General features: G+C 42.5%; 1 protein-coding gene across 2 annotated transcripts in view; it reads left to right on the top strand.

The window, feature by feature from the left end:
• SNRPB (small nuclear ribonucleoprotein polypeptides B and B1) overlaps positions 1 to 7,916 on the top strand; it is a 28,516-nt gene extending 20,600 nt beyond the window's left edge. The window contains exons 4-9 of one of the 2 annotated variants that reach the window (XM_006758016.2): positions 1,836 to 1,987; positions 3,887 to 3,998; positions 5,142 to 5,294; positions 6,307 to 6,445; positions 6,763 to 6,888; positions 7,756 to 7,916. In XM_006758016.2, the coding sequence (XP_006758079.1) occupies positions 1,836 to 1,987; positions 3,887 to 3,998; positions 5,142 to 5,294; positions 6,307 to 6,445; positions 6,763 to 6,888; positions 7,756 to 7,793 (720 nt within the window). In that variant the 3' untranslated portion in view covers positions 7,794 to 7,916. Of the gene's footprint in view, positions 1 to 1,835; positions 1,988 to 3,886; positions 3,999 to 5,141; positions 5,295 to 6,306; positions 6,446 to 6,762; positions 6,889 to 7,608 lie in introns of both variants that reach the window. The other variant, XM_006758015.2, reaches the window with a different exon arrangement.
• Positions 7,917 to 10,932: the final 3,016 nt, after the last annotated feature.

Here is a 10,932-nt window from a genome sequence, read left to right as displayed (position 1 = left end):
GTCATCGGTTCTCAACCTGTGGGTCGCGACCCCTTTGGCGGTCCAACGACCCTTTCACAGGGTTCGCCTAAGACTATCCTGCATATCAGATATTTAGGTTACGATTCATAACAGTGGCAACATTACAGTTATGAAGTAGCAACGAAAATAATTTTATGGTTGGGGTCACAACATGGGAAACTGTATTTAAAGGGCTAGAAGGTTGAGACCCACTGCTAAAAGTAACGGCGCCGAGGGGGGCGGGGCAAGCACGCTTTCCGGAGTAGATGGTTCCGGAGCGGAGTCGAGATTGTGCCCGCGAAAACGGGAGGGGATGTAAGTGCAAAGCATAGGAAGTCCCTGGAGGGGGAATGGGAGGAGCCGGCGGGAGCCTGGTTCCTAAAGGCCTCAGGGGCACGGAATCTTGCTGGCAGTGCGCCAGGCCCCTGAAGGAACTTAACCCCCAACGTGATGGGAACTCTGTGTTTGCAAAGCTCACTTTGTTCAGTAGGCGAGAAAGCAGGGAAACCTGGTAGGCTGTTGTTTGGGGAATTGGTTAGAGGAGGAGACGCTGGGCCCGGGCTGATGAGGTTCCTGGCTCCGAGACAGGGCAGACTTCCCCGCCTCTCCCAGCTTCAGTGGCCTCATCTGTAAAAGAGCAAAAGTAACGGAGCTGATTTTGAGAATTAAGTGAGACATACAGTGCTTATCACAGTGCCTGGCATGAAGTGAACACTCAGTAAGTGTTGACTGTTAATGGGCCAAGAAATGTTGCCATGAAGATTGAGGTCTGTGTGGCAAGAAGCTGCCTGAGGACAAGGCGGTTAAAGGGTCATCTCAGGGAGACTGAGCCGCATAACCTGGGTCTCCCCGGTGGAATCCAAGGTTCTGACTCACACGTTTGTAGGTTCAGAAACCTGTACTTGTCCAAGCTCACAGAGGTGAACAGCGTGCACAGTTAGGACTGGCCAGTCAGATTGATGCTAGGCTGAGGCGCAGATCAACTGCCAGGCCATTTATTCCTAGAGAGAAATATAACTGCCAAGGGCACCCAGCATTGTAGTGATGTCTCTGTAGTCCATTTTAGCAAAGACACATTGCAAGCCAGGCTATACAGCAGAAAATGTTGGGTTAATTAAGAAGGATAGCAAGTTATATATTCTATTATGTGTTCAAACTAATTCGTATCCTGGCTACCAGAAAATTTCCCTGCTAGAGGTAGTCTTGAAGGCTCACTAACAAATTCTCCTTTGGGGCATTCTGCTCTCACCTCCAAGCTGATCAGCTCCTTTCTGATAAGCTTCTGGCTGCTTGGATTTTAGTGCCAGTCCCATTCCAGCTGGTTTACTGGCTCTTTAACGGAATGTGGGTGTTTTACAGCATTGGAGACACACACCTGTAATCTTCACAGTGGCAGGTGGCTCATCTCAGGTATGCATGGATTGGATTAGTTTGGAGACCTATAGGTTCACTGGTCACCACTGAAACTTACCCAGCCTAAACAAAGGCAATTGTAATAAGATGATTTGAAGGGAAAGGACAAAAACAGGAGTGGGCAGAGGTCAGGATTGAACATGGGGTATAACCTGGGAGAATTCCTGGGAAGGGACTGTGGCTGTACTAAGCAAGATAGGTACATAGAAAAGCAGGCTGTAGCAGGTTTTTAGGAAGGACTAGGAGGGGATATGTGGTTCCACCCTGGCCGGGTAGCTCAGTTGCTTAGAGCGTAGTCCTGATACGCCAAGGTTGTGGGTGCAATCTCCAGTCAGGACACATATGGGAGTGAACCAGTGACTGCATGAATGACTGGAACAAATCCATGTTTCTCTCTCTTCCCTGCTGATTTCTCCTTGCAGACTGTGGGCAAGAGCAGCAAGATGCTGCAGCACATCGACTACAGGATGAGGTGCATCCTGCAAGACGGTCGTATCTTCATTGGCACCTTCAAGGCTTTCGACAAGCATATGAATTTGATCCTATGCGATTGTGATGAATTCAGGAAGATCAAGTGAGGAATGGGCTGTGTGGGGAGGCATTTCGATGAGGGGGATAGACTGGGGGGTGGGGTGACAAGTGACAGGTGGTGATACAGCTAGCTGATTCCTGTTGGTTTGCTCTCCTGTTGTAGAGGGCAGATTTAAATGGAGACATTGGACACCTAAGTCGCTTTCTTTAGCCCAGCAATCCTTGCTCTGTAGTTCTAGCACATTACTCGTTGTAAGAAGGGCTGCTAGGCTTTTGTTTCTCTTCTTTTCTCATGCCCCTGGGTATTGGGGTAAAGGGCTGTCATGTTCTCCCCACAGGTGTATGAGGGGGGAGAGCTTGATTTTCTGGCCTCATTACCTATTTGTAAAGCTGTAGCCTAAAGGGCTCTCCCAATGCAGCCTGGTCTGAAACTGCTTTAAGAAGCCTCTGACCCTCTTCAGGGTAAGTGCTCAGCTTCCCCTGTGGGTTTGGGGCCAGTGATTTTTGTTGGCATTTATAGAAATAACTAGATTTCTATAGTTCCATAAGTTATTGGATGACTCCCTTATATTAAGACTCCCAGATCTTAAGTTTCTGACCTAAAATATGTGGTCTAGCTTTTTGTCCTATTTTTACATTCAAGGCAACTTGAGGCCCAGAGAGGTTATATAATTTTCATGGTCATTCAGCTCTCTGGCCACATGCAGTGTCCATGTTGTCAGCAGCTGTGAAATCCCTTTGATTCCTTTTGGGGCCGTTGTTTTCTTTGTGGCATGAGGTTAAGAAGAATAGGACAAAAAATGTGGTAGCATGGCTGATTGCCAGGTATGCACATTAGAGAAGGGCCAGCAGATCAGTGTAGAATTATTCCAAACAGTTCTCTTTTTCAAATGAAACTAACTTTATTCTGACAATAAAAAAATGTTTATTAGAAAATCTCTTTTAAAATAAAGGAAAATATATGAGAAAAAATTAAAATGCCCAGAAAAGTTTTTTTTTAAGATTGTGAAAGATAGTATATACTTTTAATTAAAAATAAAAAATATAGGTAAGCATAAAAAGGGGGAAAAATATCCACCCACAGAAAAACACTGTTAATTTATTATAAAATAGCATTAACATGAAACCTTTACCCTGGCCGACATGGCTCAGTGTCAGCCTGTGAACCAGGAGGTCATGGTTCAATTCCTGATCAAGGATTCTCTCTCATCATTGATGCTCCTCTCTCTCCCTCTCCCTTCCCCTCTGAAATCAATAAATATATATTAAAAAGAAAGAAACCTTTAAGTTGATTTTTACATTGATCAGGTATTTTTTCTTTCTTTTTAGCGTACTGCCTTTGGGATTTTCTTTCCTTCCCTGCCTGTGGTTATTTTTCCTAGATTGCATTCATATTTTGTTCATCTTTTCTGGCTGTGGTTGTTTGGAGATTTCTGTTTTTGTGCTTGGAGGACAGAGGTGTAGTTCCTATGTAGTTAACCTCTTACTTTTCCTTTATGGTTTCTATTTCTGATGTGAGTTAGGGACCCACTTGTACGTGGTGGTGAGTGGGATTCAGTTGACTTGAGGAGTTGTTTCAGCTGCCTTCTGACAAGACCTTAAGTTGAAGGGAGGGAGCACAGTGATAGATAGCAGGGAAGATGGACTGAGGAAAGATGACGTGTGGTTGTTACAGAATAACATTGAGCCATGGCTGGGCTTTCTTGACTGTTGTCCTATCTCTTGTTCTGTGCATCCTCTTGGCATAGGAATCAACCACCTTGGGGTTACAGATACATCCTGTGAAAACTGTCTAGAAGAGCTGTCTTGGGGAAAGTTTATGAACCATTTGTCAGGGGATGGAGTGTAAAATAAATCTTAGAGGCCCCTAGGTAGCTGAACATGAACTTTACCCTCTTTCTAATGCTTGCTTTTTTGTTTCTTCTCCTAAACCTGTCTTTAGGCCAAAGAACTCAAAACAAGCGGAAAGAGAAGAGAAGCGAGTCCTCGGGCTGGTGCTCCTTCGAGGGGAGAACCTGGTCTCAATGACAGTAGAGGGACCCCCTCCCAAAGATGTAAGTCCGAGCAGAGTGGCAGGGAAAAGCCATATTGAGCGTGTGCAGTATTTTACGTAATCCTTGCAGCCATCTTGCACCAAAATTACTCCCACTTTATAGGTAAAAACTAGGTTTTAGTAACTTGTTCAAGGTGTCACAGAAAACCCAGCCCTACCTCAATGTTACTCTGTAGTAAGAGGTGACATTGGCATTTAATCCCAAGCATTCTTGATTCTGTAAACACCAACCTACATTTAGAAGTAGAGCAGATTTTAGAGAATCTAATCAAATTTATTTTCCCTTTTTTATTTTGACATTTTTTATCAAAGGAATATTTCTCTTATACTGGTTTTTGTCCATCTATATATACATACATATATATATATATATTAGTATTTAACACATAATATGCTTGTAATATTTTGTTTTGATATTTCACTTAATGTAAATATTTTTGTACTTGCTGTGTATAAGTCATGTTAGTGGAATGACTTAAGATATTTTCTCAAGTGAGTACAGAGTACTCTATCCTAGTAATTTCCTTATTTTTGGACTTCAGTTGAAGCTTTTTTTCAATATAAATGACTGCAAGTGATGTTAACATATTTTTTTGTTCAAAAAATATGTACCACTATATAACTCTTGCACTCCATTTCCAGTAGAATTTACTATTCTAATGTAGCCCACTGTAAACGTTCCATGACCACAAGCAGTTTTGTCATAATTCCATTATTTGCAGATGAGGAAACAGTTTCAAAATTGTGGGATTACTTCCCCACTGTCACCCACCAGGTGAGATTCAGACCTGGGACTGAACCTCATGTTTCTTTGATGCCACGTCAAGTGCTCTTGTCTACTGCACCCTCCTGAATGGAGCCTTGGCCCTTTGTTAGTTTTATTTTCATGGGAATGCGTATAGGTGGTCGTGTTGTGGCATGTTCTCTAGACTTACCCTTAAACTCTTTGAGCCTGCCAGGGGTGACAGCTAGGCATATAATCTTAGGTGGAGGAGTAATGGTGTTACCACATACCGGTGGGCAGTGTCTGTAAGTTGTTTTGATGCCCTATGATGCTCTTAAGGCTCTCTTGGCAATGGCATTCCAAAATGTACATCTGATTTTCTAGGCCACAAGCATTTTAGCTTATTTCTTTATTTTTTAGACTGGCATTGCCCGAGTGCCACTTGCTGGAGCTGCTGGGGGCCCGGGGATCGGCAGGGCTGCTGGCAGAGGAATCCCAGCTGGTGTTCCCATGCCCCAGGCCCCCGCAGGACTTGCTGGGCCAGTTCGTGGGGTTGGTGGACCATCCCAACAGGTGAGGAGTTGGGGAAAGGCACCAGTGTCTGGTGGTTCAAGGATAGAGGGAGGCTCTACAGTTTGGGAAGGGTCCAGAATGACCAGCCTATGACTGTCAGGCTATCAGTGTTTCATGGTGCTTTGTGTATGTGTTCCTAGAATCAAGTGAAAAGGAAAACTTGTCATTGTAAACTATATGATGGTACTAGTAAAGACATTCATGAAAGTTATATTAGCTGAGTGTATTGTAGCAAAAAGTTTCTATGACAACATTTGAAATCTACTGTCATAACTTACTAGTTATTTGAAAATGCAGGTGCCTTCTCTAATTTGTGTTGGGCATCCTTAACTCAAGTCTAGAAGATGGGGGTTGGGCATTCAAGCTTGATCTCTGAAAAATGGCTTTTTGTTTGTTTTGGTTAATACTCACCCGAGGATATTTTTCCCATTTTTATTTTTAAATATATATTTTTATTGATTTCAGAGAGGAAGGTAGAGGGATAGATAGAAACATCAATGATGAGAGAGAATCATTGATTGGCTGCCTTGTGCATGCCCACTACTGGGGATCGAGCCTGCAATCCGGGATGTGCCCTTGACCGGAATTGAACCTGGGATCCTTCAGTCCACTGGCCGATGCTCTGTTCACTGAGCCAAACCAGCTGTGGCTCCCATTGATTTTTAGAGAGTGGAAGGGAGGAGGAGAGACATAGAAGAGGCAATGATGTGAGAGAGACACATTGATTGTTTGCCTCCTGCATGTGCCCCAATTGGCGCCACGGATTGAGCCTGCAACTGAGATATATGCCCTTGACAAGAATCGAGCCTGCGACCCTTCAGTCTGTGGGCTAATGCTCTACCCACTGAGCCAAACTGTCTAGGGCTAGAAGATGGTTTTAAATGCAAAGTCTTAAGGCCTGAGTGGTAGTTTAGGGTATTTGGTGTCTGCTGCTTTACCAGGTTGGGGAGGAGAGTAGGATGCAGCATTGCACTGGACTGTTCTGCCTAATTCTCTTCTTGTGTTCTCTTAGGTGATGACCCCACAAGCAAGAGGCACTGTTGCAGCTGCTGCAGCTGCTGCCACAGCTAGTATTGCAGGCGCCCCAACCCAGTACCCACCGGGCCGTGCAGGTCCTCCCCCACCTATGGGCCGAGGGGCACCCCCTCCAGGTAAGAAGCCCATAAGGAGAGCATTGCTAATTGCTAAAAGATGCCTGAGCTGGATTTATGATGAGACATACCTTGACAGAAACTGATGATGAGTTTTTATAGTTAAGCAGGATTACTCTGAGATCCAGCCTGGCTGACTACCATGGAACAAGAGCCATTGGGAGTTCCCACCTCTTTGGCTCAAGTCCCAGTTTGCTAGGAAATGCTTGGGGAGTGGAATGGTCCATCTGTCTCAGAACTTGGTAGATAGCTTGTATGTTTTTTTGCTACCTTTTGACAGACACTTGAGCTATCTTTTGGGGGCTTTTCTCTTTCAGGCATGATGGGCCCACCTCCTGGTATGAGGCCTCCCATGGGTCCCCCAATGGGAATCCCCCCTGGACGAGGAACTCCAATGGGCATGCCCCCTCCAGGAATGCGGCCCCCTCCACCAGGAATGCGAGGTAATGCTCACAGCAGTGACTTAGACTTCCTTCCCTAGAGCCATATTGGGATGGGAAGTGGAGGGAAGGTGAAATTTTGACTATACCTCTGGGCTTTCAGGCCTTTAGCCTAGTGAAATGAACTCTTTCTTAGAGGACAACTTAATCCAGAAAGGAAAGAGGGAACAGCATTTCTTTAATTGACCTAACTCCCTCTGCACCCAGGTACTTCTCAGTGTCCAAGGAGTGTTTTTAGGGCACTGTGAAATAATGCATTCTGAGGGTCCCCAATAAAGGTCATGGAATTAATTTTCTTACACTCTTTGGTTTGTAGTGTTTAGTAAATAAGAAAGGGCTCTGGGCTTTGCTATATACTATTTAGTATGTATATCTTTTTAACTCCAGTTTGAGAAATGGTGACATAGATCAGCCCTTGTTATAGGTAAGAAAATAGGCCCAGAGAAAATTCAGTATCTAGGCTCTCAGACCAGTGTTCTTTTCACCAAGCCATAGTGGTTTTTAAGCTAACCCACAGCCGTCACACTAGGTGATTCCTATGTCTCTAGTCTGAGTTTTCTGCTTTTGGGTTTTGTAAGCATGGGAATCTAATTGGCCCCAGAGGTGTCACCAGTCAGCACATACCTCCCTCTAATTGATAACTGCAGGATTTGGGAGCCTGGGCAGGAATGGGGATTTGACTTGCAGATCAGGCACTGACTAAACTCCTTACTCTTACTTCAGGCCTTCTTTGATCCTTGGCCACAGAGTTACGGAAGTAGCTCCACAGAGGCGTGGTCCCGGTCCACCAGGGCCACACTACCACAGACCGGTTTGTTTGTTATGCTGTTGTACTTGGAGTCTCACCAGATTGTCTGGTTTCCCTTACAGGGCCCCCTCCCCCAGGAATGCACCCACCAAGGCCCTAGACTCATCTTGGCCCTCCTCAGCTCCCTGCCTGTTTCCTGAAAGCCTGTACATAGTCCTTTTATTTCTGTGTGCCTGAGAAACAGCATTTCTTAATAAACTCTTAATAGGATATTATAAGTGCACCTGGTGTTTCTGTTCATTTTTAGAAAAATCTTTGATAGTGTCAGGTGCTTAATCGAGTCAAGAAGGGGTGCGCCTTGGAAAAATTAGCCTTAATCTTAACTGTTTGCCTTTTAAAATAGTTTTCTACACATTTGCAGAGATCACAACCTCCTACCAAGAGAGTTACAGAATTGAACTACAACGAGATATTTTAACCTATCAAACTGGCAAAGGTCGGTTTGTTGAAATAAACATACACTGTTGGAGAGGCTTGGGACTTTGTGTATTCTCCTTGGAAGGAACTCATCTAAATAGCTTCTTGAGCAGTACTTTAATTTTGTACAATAAAGTATGAAGTTAGTACTAAAAATGAAAATCCTATTGATAGGAATAATTTAATGTGACTTTCTCCTAGGGTTATATATATACATGTAACCTTATCCAACTCTTGAATTGTGGGGCCTCCATGATTTCTTCTACCCAAAGCCTATGTTCAGTTGATAAAATGGTCATTGAGCAGTAGTAATCTAGTACTTGGGTACAGATATAAGAGGTCACCACTATTTTTTTTGTTCTCATTAATCCTCACCCAAGGATATTTTTCCATTGGGTTTTAAAGAGTGGAAAGGATGGGGAGAGACACAGAGAGAGAAAATTGATGTGAGAGAAACACATCAATTGGTTGTCTCCTGCATGTGTCTGACCAGAGCTGGGGATCTAGCCTGCAATTGAAGTATATACCCTTGACCGGAATTTGACCTGGGACCCTTCATCCTGCAGTCTGATGTTCTATCCACTGAGCCAAACCAGCTAGGGCTCACCCCTGTTCTTAAATTACTGTCCTTGGGGAATACAATTCTAAATCTAAAGGAGAACTTAATGAAAAAAAGAAGAAAAAAAAGATGTGCAGTAAGGGGGTGTTTGTCTAGGAATGTAAGTTTGGTTCAACATAACCCATATTATAGAAGAAAAAAGACATTATGTGGTCATTTCAATAGATGCAGCAAAAGCATTTGGCAGAATTTCCCAACCATTATATTATGGAAACACTCAGTAAATTAAAAACAGAAGTGAACTTTCTAAACATAAAGGGACTTACGGAAACGTTTCCTCTTAAGATAAGGAGCAAAGCAAGATTGTCACTTTGGGTACTGCTATTCAACATTGTACTGGAAGTTCTAGCTAGAGCAATTACACAAGAAAAAAAAAAAGTTCCAAATTAGGAAGAAGCAAAACTACAACTATTTTATATATATATAAAATAGTTGTAGTTTTGCTTCTTCCTTTCTAATGTATACACACACACACAATCCCAAAGAATTCATAAGAGCTACTAGAACTGATAAATGAATTTAGCAAGACGGTACAAGATCAGACAAAAACTAGTATTTTTATATTCCAGCAATGAACAATCTGAAAAGGAAGTTTAAAAAATTGTATTTATAATAGCATTCAAAAGAATACCTATGAAACAACCAAGGAAGTGAAAGATTTGTACACTGAAAACTAAATGTCCTGAAAGAAATTTTAAATGGAAAGGTCTCATATTCAATGGCAACATTTCCTGAAGTGATTGTGGGTTTAGTGCAATCCCTGTAAAAATTCCAATGGCTTTTGCAGAAATGGAAAAGCAAAAACAACTTTGAAAAAGAACTAAGTTGGAGGTCTGACACTTCCTAATTTCAAAACTTACCATAAAACTTCAGTAATCAGAACAGTGTGGCACTGGCATTAAGATAGATGTAGGCCAATAGAATAGAATTGAAATAAACCCTTGCAAATACAGTCAGTTGGTTTTTGATAATGCCAAATCTTTTACTGGAAAAAGAATAGTCTTCAACAAGTGCTGGACAATTGGATAACCGCATCCAAAAGATGACATTGAATCTCTGTGTTACTCTATATATCACTAACTCAAAATGGATCAGCAATTGAAATATAAGAACCAAAAATAATAAAACTACTAGAAGAAAACATAAATCTTCCTGACCTTGGATTTGGTGATGGATTCTTAGGTTGGACACCAAAAGCAAAGCAACAAAAGAAAAAAAATGGACTTCATCAAAATTACAAATGTCTGCATCAAGGGACATCAAGAATGAAGAGGCAACCTGCAGATGAGGAGAAAAGATTCACAAATCTTTGATCTGGGTTTACCAGTATTATCTAGACCAGCGGTTGCCAACCTTTCAGATCTCATGGACCAGCAGTGGTCGCGGACCACCAGTTGGCGACTGTGGATCTAAACTATAAAGAACCTTTATAATTTAATAAGATGAATTTAAAACCCAATGAGGTCCTGGCCAGTGTGGCTCAATGGTTAGAGTATCAACATGCATACCGAAGGGTTATGGGTCAATTAATGGTCAAAGGCACATCCTGGGTTGCAGGTTCAGTCCTTAGCCCAGACTGGGCGCATGCCAGAGGCAACCAATCAGTGTGTGTCTCGCATTGATGTTTTTCTCTTCCCCCTCCTTCCCTCCCAACTCCAAAAATCAATGGAAAAAAATATCCTTGGGTGAGGATTATTAACAACATATAAAGCCCAATTAAAAAGTCAGCAAAGGAATTCAATTGACATTTTTTCCAAAGATTTACAAGTGAACAACAAGCACATGAGAAGGTATTTAATATTGGTCGTTAGATGCAAATCAAAACCACAATGATATACCACTTCATACCTACTAGGATGGCTTTAATGGAAAAAAGATAAGTGACAACTATGTGGAGAAATAGTCCTTGTGCGTTACTGGTGACAGTGTAGAACGGGTCCTCAAACTACGGCCCGCGGGCCACATGCAAATATAAACATTGTATTTGTTCCCGTTTTGTTTTTTTACTTCAAAATAAGATATGTGCAGTGTGCATAGGAATTTGTTCATAGTTTTTTTTTTAAACTATAGTCCAGCCCTCCAACGGTCTGAGGGACAGTGAACTGGCCCCCTGTTTAAAAAGTTTGAGGACCCCTGATGTAGAATGATGTAGCCACTATAGAAAAAGTTCAGCGGTTTCTTAAAAAATTAAACATAGAATTAC

Source organism: Myotis davidii, unplaced genomic scaffold, assembly GCF_000327345.1.
Source record: "Myotis davidii unplaced genomic scaffold, ASM32734v1 scaffold32, whole genome shotgun sequence".
Classification (NCBI taxonomy): domain Eukaryota; kingdom Metazoa; phylum Chordata; class Mammalia; order Chiroptera; family Vespertilionidae; genus Myotis; species Myotis davidii.
The sequence above is the reverse complement of the archived record's forward strand: the minus strand, read 5'-3'. Positions and strand labels throughout refer to the sequence as shown.